At 45.1% G+C, this 16,399-nt stretch overlaps 1 protein-coding gene across 6 annotated transcripts in view; it reads right to left on the reverse strand.

Annotated features, from left to right (window-relative positions):
* The window catches only part of LOC138801358 (dynein axonemal assembly factor 8-like), a 78,914-nt gene that overhangs the window by 61,877 nt on the left and 638 nt on the right, over positions 1-16,399 (reverse strand). For all 6 annotated transcript variants that reach the window (XM_069984093.1, XM_069984094.1, XM_069984092.1 and 3 more), the window contains exons 2-8: positions 15,763-15,902; positions 15,518-15,613; positions 13,838-14,023; positions 12,086-12,167; positions 3,994-4,150; positions 3,541-3,717; positions 133-570 (exon numbers count right to left, since the gene is read on the reverse strand). In XM_069984093.1, coding sequence (XP_069840194.1) covers positions 133-570; positions 3,541-3,717; positions 3,994-4,150; positions 12,086-12,167; positions 13,838-14,023; positions 15,518-15,613; positions 15,763-15,876 — 1,250 coding nt within the window. In that variant the 5' untranslated portion in view covers positions 15,877-15,902. The remainder of the gene's footprint in view (positions 1-132; positions 571-3,540; positions 3,718-3,993; positions 4,151-12,085; positions 12,168-13,837; positions 14,024-15,517; positions 15,614-15,762; positions 15,903-16,399) is intronic.

Consider the following 16,399-nt stretch of genomic DNA (forward strand, 5'->3'; position numbering starts at 1 on the left):
AAATAGTCCTACTTGAAGGCACCACAATCTTGGTGTCCACCGGAAACGGCCCTAAGCCAAGTTTCTTACTTATGAAATGACTGGCCAAGCACATCCTATGGCCTGCAGAGTTCATCACCTCTCACACATTACCTGCTGTTTTCCAGTCTTTTTTTAGGTTCTGTATTCTTAATACTTGGACTTTCAACCTTTGGATCTTCTTCTTTATTGCTGCCATCCCTCTCTGGCACTTCTTCTTTATTGCTGCCATCCCTCTCTGGCACTTCTTCTTTATTGCTGCCATCCCTCTCTGGCACTTCTTCTTTATTGCTGCCATCCCTCTCTGGCACTTCTTCTTTATTGCTGCCATCCCTCTCCGGCACTACTTCTTCTTCTTTGTTTTGAACGTTGCTCAAACTGACATCCACCCTCTGGTTCTGCCTCTGCTTCAGACGGGATCTGATCTTTTTGGGGGGTTCTGGTCCACCAGTGACAGGCTGCTGAGGGTTATGGTCAGGAGGTGGTGAACGAGGCCTCATCTTGTTGCTGCGCAGCTGTCGCAGTAATGCACTCTTACCAGTGTGTACTGACCTGCAGGATAGAGATACAATGGTGGCAGATAAGACTTGTAGATTTATTCCTCTGTAAGTGTAGTCAGTCTCAGTGCATGTTTTCCTAATGGATTGATGATGTGTGTATAAAACCTATAGTCTAGATTAAAAGAGAAGTCCCACCAAATTAAAGAAAAGCCCAGGAAGGTGGGGGAGGGGGAAGAGGTGCGGGAAAATAATAAACAAACTAAACTTACCCGTCCTCCTCGTGCCCTGTAGCACCGCTCCTGTGTGCAGCTGTCAGCCGCTGGTAACCTGCAGCTCTACTAGCTGCAACGTGATGTACCCAGCTGAGTGACTGGCCGCTCAGCCAATCAGTGACTGGGATGGGACACCCCCTCAGTCACTGACTGGATGAGTGGGATATTGCTCAGCTAGGCCAAAGCATTGCAGGTGGAAGAGCTGGGTTCGTGACAAACACGATTTCCAGATGAAAATTGCTTCCGGCGGCAGTAAGCGGGAGTGGCACAATGGAGGCAAGGGTTGGGTGAGTTTAGGTTGTTTACTTTTATCCCAACCGGATTTCCTCCTTCTTTTAAATCCGACAAAAATACATTTTTTCTAATCAATCGGTGTCAGAAAGTTTTACAGATTTGTAATTTACTGAAGTTATATAGAATTGTAATTCACTAATTCACTATCTTCAGTCTTCCAGTACTTATCAGCTGCTGTATGTCCTGCAGGAAATGCAGTTTTTTTTCAAGTCTGACACAGTGCTCTCTGCTGCCACTTTTGTCCATGTCAGGAATTGTCCAGAGCAGTAGCAAATCCCCATAGAAAACCTCTCCTGCTCTGGACAGTTCCTGACATGGACAAAGGTGTCAGCAGAGAGCACTGTGTCAGACTGGAAAGAATACACCACTTCCTGCAGGACATACAGCAGCTAATAAATACTGGAAGACTGGAATTTTGCAAATAGTCTTGTTTTGCGTGCAGACCTATGTGAAATTCTGCAGTTATACTCTCCTCTATCTGTTCTCTACTCCTTGCTTTCTACTCCTGCTAACCCACATAATGAAAGTGGGTTAGCAAGAAACAATGAATAGAAGAATGAATACATGGCAAGAAGTACTGTCTGTAAATTATAACCATGTTGAAGCATCTGTATAAAAACACACTTTAAATATATAGAAAAAATAATAAACTTCATAAAACAAAACTGTAGTACCACTACGGCCCATTAGATGGCAGAGTACTGACATTTGTACAAGTGTTCTCATGTGTTGGATTTACCTTGATACCTATATCCTAGGACAGGGGTAGGGCCCCATGGCTCTCCGGCTGTTGCAAAACTACAACTCCCATCAAAACTTGGCTGTCCAGGCATGATGGGAGTTGTAGTTTTGCAACTGCTTGTGAGCCAGGGTGCCCTACCCCTGTCCTAGAATCTGCAGAAATCTGAAGATAACACTTGGATTTTTTCTTATGAAAATAAAATCTGAACTGTGCTGAATATTGGGGCATAGGCAGCTTCTTATCCTCATATATATATATATATATATATATATATATATATTTTTTATATATTTTTTTTCATGATTTATTATATTATATTCATGATTTATTATTTATTATATGATATATATATTTTCACAGATTTCCCATAGCATTTGCATGACAATGATGTTAATCCTTGGCTAATCTGTTACTCACTAGCTGTACCATGTGCCTGGGGTTGCAGAAACCCTATTTATATGCATGGATTGTGGACTGTCATCTGATCTGATTTGCTTAAAGTCGTGTGACATGTGAACGAGGCCTAAGGATATTTTCACATGTGTCCTATTTGTATACTGTGAGTCCGACATGTATGTGACTCTAAGATCAGCAGCGGAAATCATAAAGTTACATTCACTGATGTTCACTGTGCAATGTTCCAGATCCACACAGTAGTGCCATTCACTGAGGCCAATCCACATCCGGCTAGTTCCTGGCTTCTCTCTATAGAATTGGCCAGAATATGTCACATGCTACTTATTTGAGATTTAAGCAGGGCTGAAATACTGGGTTTTCCTGAAAATAAAACACCCTCCTATAATAAGACACCCCAACTGCTCTACCCTCTAGCCTAAAGTAAGGTATCCTGCCGAAAATAAAGGGGCCCCTACAATAAACTTGGGCACCCACTGAATGTAAGGTGCCCCCTGAAAGTAACGCCACCATTGCCTCCTGCTGCCGCCACCCAGGACTCACCTAATCCCCTCATGGACCTCCGAAGCCGTCGCCACAGGCAGCCTAGTCCATGGCCCCTACGCCCTCCGCACATCATGCCGCATGCCTGACCCACGTCCCGCTGCTGATGCACTCTTGGTCCCGGGGCGAGTATTCGGGGCAGGATGTCTTATTTCTCTTCCCCCGACCGGGGGGGAGAGAGATAAGACATCCCCGAAAAATAAGACATTGCCCCTAGCAACCAATCAGATTCCACCTTTCATTTTTCAAAGAACCTATGAGAAATGAAAGATGGAATCTGATTGGTTGCTAGGGAAAACTAAGACAATTCTACTTTACACCAGTTTGATAAATCTCGCCCATAGTGCCTGTTTTCGAAGAAAAAATATATATAAGGCACTGTCTTATTTTTGGGGGAACACAGTAACCAATGAAAGTTCAGGTTCACATGGACGGGCTGGAAAACATAAATACGGCCTATGGCCTATGGATGTATCCACGTTTTCCAGGACTCCCTAGGGCCGCATCCAACTTCTTTAGCCACCGGTAACCAAATGCAGCACACTCAGGTTCAGATAAATCCAAGCATGCTCGAGGTTCGCTTGCAGTAATCCCTCTACAGTGCTGCGTCTGATCTACATGTAGGCCATGCATTTATGATGAGATCTCAGGACGCTGCACATCAATCTGGGCCAATATACAGCAATAACCTTGTGTCAATGTCAGCAATGTTATTTTCCCCTCACGTGTGACATGACGTTTTATGGGTTACACATACTGCGGCACATCTGCTCTCTGCAGGTTCTTCCGCTCCGGTTCTCCCCCGCTGTGATCTGTACCAGTCATCCGGCTTGGACTGGATGAAGTGTCTCTCAAGTCTATGAAGACGGTGGGGATATTCTCATTGGATCTCCTTGTACGCACCATGCTGTTTTTCTTCTTGTTCACATTAGGCCTGAGGAAGACAACACTTTCTGAGTGATTCACCATTACGGTTACATAGGGAGGGAAAGTGATGGAAGTAAGAAGGTCATGTTTCCAAGAGGGAGAGGGAGGTTTCTCTTGTGGCAAAAAAAGGATCAGACAATGGAATTCAAATGCCCGATCCTTCTTTGCCCTAATACATATAACACAGTCCACCAGTCCTGCTGACATCACCATGCTCAGCCAGTTTTGCTGTAATATGTATGTAGCGCTTTATTGCCACAAGTTCTTAGCGCCCTCTTATCACCTGCATGTATCAACTTCATGTTCTCCTTTAAGACGCGTTTCTGGAGTCCTGGCCTGGGATTGTCTGGCACTTAATTCAGCCAGCCGCTCCATGGTCTGTTCTTGCCTGTTCTTTGAGTTGTTCTCTATAGACAATATAGAGGGGGGCACGGCATCTTCTGTGGACATAAAGTAGACCATGTATGAACCTATTTGTCCTGGCAAAGCTGAAAAATCTTAATTTATAGTCTCATCCAAGATATAAAACACTATAAGGCTATGTTCACACAACGTATATTTTACAACGGCTGTGATTATTATGATAATATACATTACTTGGCTGTCTATGGGATCCCGGCTGGAGCGTATACACATAGCATACACTCCGGACGGGATACCTAGCGGTGCCGCAAACAACTGACATACCAGTTTTCTGCGGTCGCTATTCATTGAATAAAGGCCGTAGAAAACCCTGTCAGTGCACACTATGGAGCATGTGGCTCCGGACGCTCGCTCCATAGTGTGCAGTGGGGAGTTCTGATGCGGACGCGCAGGGATGGAACGGGTCACGGAACGGCCGGTCTCTTACGTTGTATGAACATAGCCTAACAACAATAATGGGTTCCATCAGCTCTACACACAAGATATAAATGTGAATGTCTATGGGCAATAATCCATGATAATAATAATAATCATAATCATAATAATAATAATATTTATTTGTATAAGTATAAATATATAAGTAGAATACAGGTTATATTTCTATTAAATAATACAATAAATAAATTAAAATAACATGATGATACAGAATACAGAATTAGAGACCTGCTCGAGAGCCTACAGACTAGGATGACTGGGGGTGGCACGAGAGGCAACAAGGGCTTTATTTGTCAATGTTCCAGTCATTGTACATAGAATCTCAAAGTGCCTAGAGGTGATTGGGCGAGACGGTCACACGCCATTTTCTGAGCCCAGGTAGCAAGTACAAAGTAGATGGCACCGAAGAGGTTATAGAGAGGATGGAGAAGGGATGGCAGAGGGAGACGACATTAGGGAATGTTATAGGCTCGTCTAAGGAGATGAGTCTTTAGGACATGCTTGAAACTGGGGGTGTTGGAAATTAGTCTGAGCTCTCTGGGTAGGGAGTAGAGATGAGCGAACCTCAAGCATGCTCGAGTCCATCCCAACCCAAATGTTCGGCATTTGTTAAGGGGGACTTCTGAAGTTAGATAAAGCTCTAGGGTTGTCTGGAAAACATGGATACAGCCAATGACTATATCCATGTATTCCACATAGCCTTAGGGCTTTATGCAACTTCCACATAGCCTTAGGGCTTTATGCAACTTCAGCAGCCACCGCTAATCAAATGCCGAACGATTGGGTTGGGATGAACTCGAGCACGCTCCAGGTTCGCTCATCTCTAGTGGGGAGTTTCAGAGAACTGGTGCAGCACGAGAGAAGTCTTGGAGGCGGGAGTGAGAGGTTCTGATTATGGAAGAGGTTAGTGTGAGGTCATTAGCAGAACGCAGAGCACGGGAAGGATGGTAGGTGGAGATGAGGTAGGAGATGTATGGAGGGGCAGAGTTGTGGAGAGCTTTATGGGTGAGGGTGAGGAGTTTGAAATGTATTCTATATTTAATGGGTAACCAGTGCAGTGACTGGCACAGGGGGGAGACATCAGTGTAATGGCTGGAGAGGAAGATGAGTCTGGCTGCTGCGATTAAGGATAGACTGGAGAGGAAGATAAGCCTGGCTGCTACATTCAGGATAGACTGGAGAGGAGGATGAGCCCGGCTGCTGCGATTAAGGATAGACTGGACAGGAAGATGAGCCCGGCTGCTGCGATTAAGGATAGACTGGAGAGGAAGATGAGCCTGGCTGCTGCGATTAAGGATAGACTGGAGAGGAAGATGAGCCTGGCTGCTGCGATTAAGGATAGACTGGAGAGGAAGATGAGCCTGGCTGCTGCATTCAGGATAGACTGGAGAGGAGGATGAGCCTGGCTGCTGCGATTAAGGATAGACTGGACAGGAAGATGAGCCTGGCTGCTGCAATTAAGGATAGACTGGAGAGGAGGATGAGCCTGGCTGCTGCGATTAAGGATAGACTGGAGAGGAGGATGAGCCTGGCTGCTGCGATTAAGGATAGACTGGACAGGAAGATGAGCCTGGCTGCTGCGATTAAGGATAGACTGGAGAGGAAGATGAGCCTGGCTGCTGCGATTAAGGATAGACTGGAGAGGAAGATGAGCCTGGCTGCTGCGATTAAGGATAGACTGGAGAGGAAGATGAGCCTGGCTGCTGCATTCAGGATAGACTGGAGAGGAGGATGAGCCTGGCTGCTGCGATTAAGGATAGACTGGACAGGAAGATGAGCCTGGCTGCTGCAATTAAGGATAGACTGGAGAGGGAACAGCTTAGAGAGAGGAAGACCGATTAGTAGAGAGTAAGGGCCCTATTCCACCGGACGATTATCGTTCACATAATCGTTAACGATTAACGATCTCAAACGACCGCTATTGCGAAAGACCTGAAAACGTTCACTCATTTCCATGGAACGATAATCGTTACTTATGATCGTAATTGCGATCGTTTTTCTTCGCTATTTCGTTCGTATCTACTGCGAACGACCGAACGATGTCTTATTCAATGCGAACGATTTGCGAATGTTTTGCGAACGACCAACGATAAAAATAGGTCCAGGTCTTATAAAGCGATCAATGATTTCTCGTTCGCTCGTTAATCGTTAACTGCATTTCAACCGGACGATTATCGTTTAGATTTGAAAGATTTAACAATAATCTGAACGATAATCGTCCGGTGGAATAGGGCCCTTACAGTAGTCAAGAGGGGAATGGATCAGGGCGACAGTCAGAGTCTGAGCTGTGTCAATGGTGAGAAATGGGCGGATTCTGGAGATGACAATGGAAACAATGGTATACAGTTTCAAGAGATTTTCCACACATTTAAAACCATACAGTAAAAAAAGAAAAATTAAGAAATTTACTTATCATTAAATTCACCCTGTGATGACATCACGTACATTGTTGACATGATGCTGCAGCCAGTCACTGGCTTCGGTGGTCATATAACCTACATGCAGGTACAGACCACTGAGGCAAGTGATTGTTTGCAGCGTCATATGAATGGGTTTTCATTGCAGTACTTGTCATTTTACTTCTATTAAAAAAATCTCCAGTTTTCCCGTACTTATCAACTGCTGTATGTCCTGCAGGAAGTGGTGGATTCTTTCCAGTTTGGAAAGCAGGAGAGGTTTTATTATGGGGATTTTCTCCTACTCTGCACAGTTCCTGACTTGGACAGAGGTGGCAGCAGAGAGTTCTGTCAGACTGAAAAAAATACTCCACTTCCTGCAGGACATACAGCAGCTGATAAGTATGGAAAGACGTGAGATTTTTAATAGAAGTGAATTATAAATCTCTGGCATTCTGATTCCAATTGATTTGAAAGATTCTTTTTTACCCCTTTAAAGAACATAGCTTTAGGGTCTTTTTTTCCTATATGAGGAGGTCAGAGCAACAAATAAAACTGGGGTCCACAAGTTACACCTCTGGGAGTGACAGTTTGTGCTGCAGCACCTGGAAGACAACTGGCGTCCGTTCTTATGATCAGAGAGGGTCCCAGTGGTCACACCCCCACCAATCAGCTAGTTAGGGCCCTATTACACGGATCGATAATTGGCCGAATCGGCCCTATCCGGCCGATTACATTCCGTGTAATAAACACAACGATCATCGGCTGATCATTGATATAGGTTTGGACCTATATTTGACAAGCACCGACCCCGCATCACTGCAGGTAATAGCGGTGCACGGCCGGCGGCTGATGATTTGCAAAGTGCATACATTACCTATCCAGGGTCCAGGGCTCCTCCGGCACTCTGCTTCTCCCCGGGTCCCGCACGCTGCAGCTTCAGGGCAGCCTGTCTTAACTGACAGGCCGCTCAGCCAATCACTGGCTGGGACGGCCGCGATTAACGAATTTGAAAGAACGATGTGTTTTTTAGAACGATCATCGTTTAGACGGAACGATATATCGTATAAAAAAATCGTTATTGCCATTGTTTTATGATCGCTTAAGCCTATCTCACTTATAGGGTGAATCGGTGCAAGACTGTTTACACGGAACGATCTGCAAATTTTTTGCGAACGACTATTTAAAAACATGTTGTAAGATCAAAATGAACGATTTTTCGCTCGTCGCTTGATCGTTCACTGTGTTTACACGGAACGATTATTGCTCAAATCTTTATCGTGCAAATTTGCACAATAATCGTTTCATGTAAACGCAGCATAATAGGCCCAGTAAACGAGCGCTGATCTAGCAGATCGGCGCTCGTTTACAGTTATTATCGGGCCCTCATCAGGCCATGTAATAGGACCCTTAGTCTCTACCCTGTGGATAAATTATACTTTTCTCGATGTTCTTACACACCACAGTTTTTCAGTGTGATTTTAACCCTTAGGCGACCCTGGACGTACATGTACGTCCAGGGCCGCCTCCATGTGTTCAGAGTGGGGCCGCGCGGCCGCCGTGCTCTGAACCGTCACGGTCCAGGGTGCCGCTCGTAGCACCGGGACCGTGGCTATTAGCTGGCATGGTCCGATCGTCGTGCCCGCTAATAAAGTAATCGGATGCAGCTGCATCCGATTTCTTGATGCAGCTGTTTCCTGGTGTCTAGTGGGAAGGATTGCTCCTCTGGGACGTTGTCCTGGAGGAGCGATCCACAAATCCTGCTGCCGCCGGGCTCAGCGCCGTAATGGTGCTGATCCCAGCTCGGCACTCGATTGCTTCCGGCTGCTGCAGCCGGAAGCAATCGATATGCCTATCTCATCGATCTATGCTGCATATCTATGCAGCATAGATCTCAATGAGAGATCAGTGCACTTATACTAGAAGTCCCCCATGGGGAATAACCCTAACCCCACGGGGGAATAACCCTAACCCCAGGGGGGAATAACCCTAGCCCCAGGGGGAATAACCCTAACCCCAAGGGTACTTCTAGTATAAGTGTGAAAGTAAAAAAAAAAAAAAAAAAAAGTGTTGTTAATAATAAAAAAAAAAAACCTCCCCTAATAAAAGTCTGAATCACCCCCCTTTTCCAATGTTATAAATAAAAATAAATTAATTAATTAATAAATAAATAAAGATGTTTGTAATCGCTGTGTGTGTGATCGCATTAATTAATCACATTCCTGATCTCGTACGGTAAACGGCACAGAAAAATCCCAAAGTGTTAAATTGCACATTTTTGGTCGCATCAAATCCAGAAAAATTGTAATAAAAAGCGATTAAAAAGTTGCATATGTGCAATCAAGGTACCGATAGAAAGATCACATTATGGCGCAAAAAATGACACCTCACACAGCCCCATAGACCAAAGGATAAAAGTGCTATAAGCCTGGGAATGGAGCGATTTTAAGGAACATATATTTGTTAACAATGGTTTGAATTTTTTACAGGCCATCAGATAAAAGAAAAGTTATACATGTTACATATCGTTGCAATCGTAACGACTTGAGGAACATATATCACAAGTCAGTTTTACCCCAGGGCGAACGGCGTAAAAACGAAAAAAAAAAATAAAAATAAAAGAAATGCGTTTGGTTTTTTTTTCAATTTCACCACACACTGAATTTTATTTCTGGTTTTGCAGTGTACTTTATGAAAAAAATTCAGCCTGACATTGCAAAGTACAATTAGTGACGCAAAAAATAAGGGCTCATGTGGGTTTCTAGGTGAAAAAATGCAAGTGCTTTGGCCTTTTAAGCACAAGGAGGAAAAAAACAAAAAAGCAAAAATTTTAATTGGCCCGGTGCTCTAAGGGTTAAATGCAGCAAAAATCCTCATGCAGTTTTATATTCTACTTTACAAACAAGAGTGTGTTCCCAGTCAGAATCCATGAAACGCTACTTCACCTGCTACAGTAACTTTGAAGCCTCAGAGACGCCAGCTGCAGTGGAGGGTTTCAAGCTTTGGATATAAAGTTTTGTTATGCACTGTGCTCCTGCTCTTATCCTGCAATACCAAATGCTGCTCTGGACAGTTCCTGACATGGACAGAGGTGGCAGCAGAGAGCACTGTGTGAGACTGGAAAGAACACACCACTTCCTGCACAACATACAGCAGCTGATAAGTATGGGAGGACTTTAGATTGTTAAATAGAAGTAAATTACAAATCTTTATAATTTTCTAAAACCAGTTGATCTGAGGAAAAAAAAAAGATTATTTGCTGGAGTACCCCTTTAATATGAATGACGGAAATTAGAGCGCAGCATACCAGCATAGACTGTATGTCTCTGCCTAATCCACTGTGAGACAATAATCCCCACACCTGTAGCCAGTATCAACTATAACAGTTTGTTTCTCTTTTTAATCTATGTCTGTGGCTTGAACGGTGTCCACACCTTGAAACACTCCACTGCACTGCAATAGGCGTCCCGGAGGCTTCTAAGTTACTGTTGATCTTGCAAAGAAGCAGGTGGAATAGGTTTGTAATCCATCCATTTTGGCTGGAAGCATGCTATTATGTGTCAAGTACAATATAAGGACGCTCTTACATGAAGCGGCACAGTGCGTGGCTGCTGCAGGCGTCATTACAGCTGGCCTCTAACCTCGCTGCTTTAAAGGGGTTTTCTAGCGCTACAAAAACATGGCCGCTTTCTTCCACACACAGCACTACTCTTGTCTCCAGTTTGGCTGCAGGTTTTGTAACTCAGTTCCACTGAAGTGAACGGAGCTTGAAGGAGAAGTCAGGCTAAAATTTTTATTAAAGTATTGTATTGCCCCCCAAAAGTTATACAAATCACCAATATACACTTATTATGGGAAATGCTTATAAAGTGCTTTTTTCTCTGCACTTACTACTGCGTCAAGGCTTTAATTCCTGGATAACATGGTGATGTCACTTCCTGGATAACACGGTGATGTCACTTCCTGGATAACACGGTGATGTCACTTCCTGGATAACATGGTGATGTCACCACCCGACTCCCAGAGCTGTGCGTGCTATGGCTTCTGGAGAGGATGATGGCAGAGGACACTGAGGGACACAGGGCACTGGAGGGACACAGAGCATCCCTCTCCCATCATCCTCTCCAGCAGCCACAGCCCGCACAGCTCTGGGAGTCGGGTTGTGACATCACCATGTTATCCAGGAAGTGACATCACTATGTTATGCAGAAAGTGACATCACCATGTTATCCAGGAAGTGACATCACCATGTTATCCAGGAAGTGAAGCCTTGATGCAGTACTAAGTGCAGGGAAAAAAGCATTTCCCATAATAAGTGTATATTGGTGATTTGTATAACTTTCGAGGGGCAATACAATACTTCAACAAAAATTTTCGCTGGACTTCTCCTTTAATTGCAAACCACACCTGCACTGGAGACAAGAGTGGTGCTGTCTCTAGAAAAAAGTGGCCCTGTTTTTACAGCACTGGCTAACCCCTTTAACCCCTTAACGACAAAGGGCGTATATTTACGCCCTGTTGTCGTTAAGGGCGTTCTAAACAGGGCCGCGCGGCGACCCCGCTCTGAGCCGCCGCGATCCAGGGTGCCGCGTGTAGCCCAGGACCGCGGCTATTAGCGGCCATGGTCCGATCGCCGGGACCGCTAATAAGGTAATCGGATGCAGTTGTCAAAGTTGACAGCTGCATCTGATTACCGGATCCAGCACTTCCCTGGTGTCTAGTGGCGGAGATCGCTCCCCCGGGACGTTGTCCGAGAGGAGCGATCTCCGTGACTGAAGCCGGCTGGGGTCTCCGCCAAGATGGCGCTTGTATTTGCAGGCAGCACACAGACTTGCCACTGCTTAAAGCAATGAGTCCAGCTACTGCCTGCAGCTCAGGTCCGCCCGAGGCAGCCATGGCTGATGCTGCCACATGTAACACCGACCTAAAACCAAATGCACTTCTGATATGATAAAACTGTACAGTGTAAGAGCAGGAGAACCCCTTTAAGTGACTCATAGATTACTGCTATTACTGGTGTGTAAGGTACCAGATGAGCGAACCATAATACTGTGAGGGTGGAAGAATAAAGGACATGTAACATAAATACCCAACAGGTGTCACCATCTATGCAGAACTCACCAAGATCCTGTGCAGCCATCCCTAATCTGACCCCATCGATCAGCTGCTGAAGCATCGTCTCCAAATCCTCCTCATCTATCAGCTGAAATAGAATTGGATATTCTGATTATTACACCTTACGGTCCATTTACACAGAAAGATTATCTGACAGATTATCTGCCAAAGTTTCGAAGCCAAAGCCAGAAACAGACTATAAACAGAGATCAGGTCATAAAGGAAAGCCTGAGGTTTCTCCTCTTTTCAAATCCATTACTGGCTTTGGCTTCAAATCTTTGGCAGCCAAAGATAGGCATAATGGGTATTGTAGTTTTGCAACAGCTGGAGAGCTGAAGGTTTCCCATCCCTGATTTAAAGGAACACTCCATGCAAAACTAGTACACTAGGCTTGAGGGGGCAGAGAATAAATCCCCTTTTAAACGCTCCGACAGTAAGCATGTAAGAACCAGGGGGCTCTGTGGGGAGCTGCCCAGGCGATCGTTAATCGCCCGGGCACCCACCGTTCCTATGACACAGAACACGGCAGCAGATCGTTGCCAGGCTGATTGTTAGTGTTTCAGCCTGTTGAATGACAAAGATCGGCCAACATTGTGCATGTCCGCTGATCGTTGTCTTCTATTACAATAAGCGATTATTGGCCGTAATGGCCGATATTGGCTGAATATGGCCGATAAACGCTTTGTGTAATAGAGCCTTAACACTCAGATTCAAAGATCAACAGAGACTCCCTGTGTTATGCTCTGCCTCCTAAGACCCCCGCTAGATTTAAAGGGGTTATCCAGCGCTACAAAAACATGGCCACTTTCTTCCAGAGACAGCACCACTCTTGTCTCCAGCTTGGGCGGGGTTTTGCTGCTGAGTTCCATTGAAGTAAATGGAGCTAAATTGCAAACCGCACCTGAACTGGAGACAAGAGTCATGTTGTTTCTGAAAGAAAGTGGCCATGTTTTTGTAGCACTGGATAACCCCTTTAACGGAGTTATCCAGCACTACAAAAACATGGCCACTTTTCCCCCTCTCTTGTCTCCAGTTCAGGTGTGGTTTGCAATTAAGCTCCATTTACTTCAATGGAACTGAGTTTGAAACCACACCCAATCTGGAGACAAGAGCGGGGGGAAAAGTGGCCATGTTTTTATAGCACTGAATAACCCCCTTGGTGTCACTTTTCCATATGCTTGTTGTCCTTTGGCGCCATCTTAAGTTAGCTTGATGTATAACATGTGGTTTTGTGTTTTCTGTGAACAAGACAGGTCATCAATGTCTGATCAGAGGAGTGCCGACACCTGACTAGAGATAAGCGAACCCGCCGGATTTCTGGTTCGTATGAACCAGAACTCTCGGCGTCTGACTCCCGCTGTCTGCTCGCTCCGTGCAGCGGGTGGATACAGCCTAAGGACCGCCTGGAAAACTGGAATACAGCCCATAGGCTGTATCCCAGTTTTCCAGGCAGTCTTCCGGCTGTATCCATCCACTACACGGAGCCTGCAGATAGCGGGAGTCAGATGCCGAGAGTTCTGGTTCATACGAACCAGAAATGCGGCGGGTTCGCTCATCTCTACACCTGACCCCCCCACTCATCAGCTGTTCTGCGGAGCCACTGCACTAGCACCTATACACAGCCCTGTGCTGCCTACTGCAGGAGTCAGGCTCCATAGACTTATAATGGACCCCGTCTCCTGCAATGAGATAGACCGAGCACTGTGCCAGGGAGATAAGTGGGAAGCTATATGCAGAGATTAGGGGAGGGGGTCACACCTGTTGGGCCATCGATGGGAACAGCTCTTCCTCCTTCCTTGGCTCTTCTTTGGTCACATCAATATTAGCGCAGGATGCAGTATGATAATCTGATGAAGGACTTGGCACATCTGGAAAATTTTGGGATTTAATACTGCCTGACGCCACTTTACTACCTGCCTGGACGATCTCTGGGGCAGGTAAACCCTAAAAGAAAAGAAAGAAAAAATCATTGAGAAAAAGCAGTCACCAGGAAATCGCCTGCTGTGCCAAGGTGATGCCACAAATGTGAGACCCCCTGCCTGATCCCAGAAAAACAGCTCTAAGCTCTTGGCCACCAGGTCTGTCCCTTCTCTGCAATCTACTGCCCATTGCCTGCTGTTAGGAGAAATCTGTCTCTAGTAACCGACAGGTGGAGTACAGGAAGTGTGGGAGGAGCTTAGCTACCGCTATGTGTAAGAGATGGAAACCCCAATGTGTGTACCTGCATCCTGATGATGATCCACACTGTTCCTGAAAGGTAAATCAAAGCTTCCCTCTATTATTATATTATTATTATTATATAATTAATAATAATAATAATAATAATATATTTTTGTAAAAATAATAAATTATAATAATAAAATTATATACTACTACTAATACCAATAATAATAATAATAATAATAATTAAAAAAAGGTGAATCAAGGCTTCCCCCTATTATTTATAATAATAATAATTTATAATGGTAAAATTATATAATAATAATAAAAAGGTAAATCAAGGCTTCAATCTCATCTTATACTGCACTCACACAGCACTGTGCAAACCCTTTTTTCACCCTCCACATGCCATGTGTGGTACTGCACTGCCAGCATGGTGGTCTCTACAGGGAGACACATTACCCCCTTAAAGCATTCTTAGGACCCTTTAAAGTGACTGTACCACCAGGCCCAGGCTAAAGCACTGGAGGCGGGCCGACCCACCTTTAGTGGGAGAAAACCCTAGCCCCTCTATGATAGGGTTCCATTGATTCTTATGGAGTCACATCATGGAGGGGCAGGGCTTTCTTTCCACTGGGGATGAGTTAGCCCGCCTCCAGTGCTTCAGCCTGGGCCTGGTGGTACAGTCACTTTAAAAACAGGAATTGACTTCTGATAGGGGTTCTGCCACCTAGACCCCTATAAATTCTTGGAAATAGCCAAATCCGAGGGATCACCGACACTACAGGTCCCAGCATGGAGGTGTATACGGACAATATTCCCTCCCTCTTCGGTGTAGGTGGTGCTCAGCTGTACAGTGGTTCACAACAGTCCAAGCATAAAGAAGATTCGCTTCAGCGGCACTCACCATATGGTGAGTGCCGCTGAAGTGAATCTTCTTTATGCATGCCCTATAAATTCTGACTGCCATTTCTCCCACACACAGTAATGGTGGTGGTGGGGGCTTGGGTACATGTAGTCACTCTGCTGACAGAAACATCCACCTCTTCTCTTTATTTAGACTTTCACACTATCACTATACCTCATTGATATGTCAAAGGACATAGTTCAGGACGTCCATGTTGGTGGGAAGTTCCCTTTAAGAGCGTGCACATCATGATATCACATTTTAAGAACCCTGAATATTTCATGACTGAAAAGTATCCAAAGCTGGGGCCACAATGAGAGAAGATGTACTGACCTTCACACATGGTGTCACCCAGTTATGGTGTCTCTCACCTCATGTATGGAGTCGTCACCCTCCTCATCAGACACGTCATACAGTTGGCAGTCCTCTCTCTGGAAGATCTCCACATCCTCGGAGTCCAGGTCAGACTGGAGAAATAGTGATGTATAATAGAGAGATATATGAGACTGACGATCCTGTATATAACATAACAGCGTGTAATAACCTCATGGTATACAGGCCCTGGATTGGTGGGCTGTGCAGCATCTATATATCCCCCCTCACAGGCCGCACTCACCAGGGAGCTGGCATCAGAGTCCAGGGATGGCGCTATCACTGACGAGAGGAACAACTCCAGCTCCTCAGCTCCAGAGGATGTACAGGGCACCTGCTGATATTCATTGGAAGCCATTGCTGTGGATGGTGGGTATTACAGACCTGTACAGGATAAGTAATGTAAGTACACAGTGATCCCACCAGCAGAATACTGAGTGCAGCTCTGGAGTATAATACAGGATGTAACTCAGGATCAGTACAGGATCAGTAATGTAATGTATGTACATAGTGACCCCTCCAGCAGAATAGTGAGTGCAGCTCTGGAGTATAATACAGGATGTAACTCAGGATCAGTACAGGATCAGTAATGTAATGTATGTACACAGTGACCCCACCAGCAGAATAGTGAGTGCAGCTCTGGAGTATAATACATGATGTAACTCAGGATCAGTACAGGATAAGTAAGGTATGTATGTACACAATGATCCCACCAGCAGAATAGTGAGTGCAGCTCTGGAGTAGAATACAGGATGTAACTCAGGATCAGTAATGTAATGTATGTACACAGTGACCCCACCAGCAGCTCTGGAGTATAATACAGGATAGGTAATGTTTGTACACCCTGCTCAGGGTTGCAGTTAGGATACTAGTGTGGGCCC

This window comes from Dendropsophus ebraccatus, chromosome 9 (assembly GCF_027789765.1).
Source record: "Dendropsophus ebraccatus isolate aDenEbr1 chromosome 9, aDenEbr1.pat, whole genome shotgun sequence".
NCBI classification, from domain to species: domain Eukaryota; kingdom Metazoa; phylum Chordata; class Amphibia; order Anura; family Hylidae; genus Dendropsophus; species Dendropsophus ebraccatus.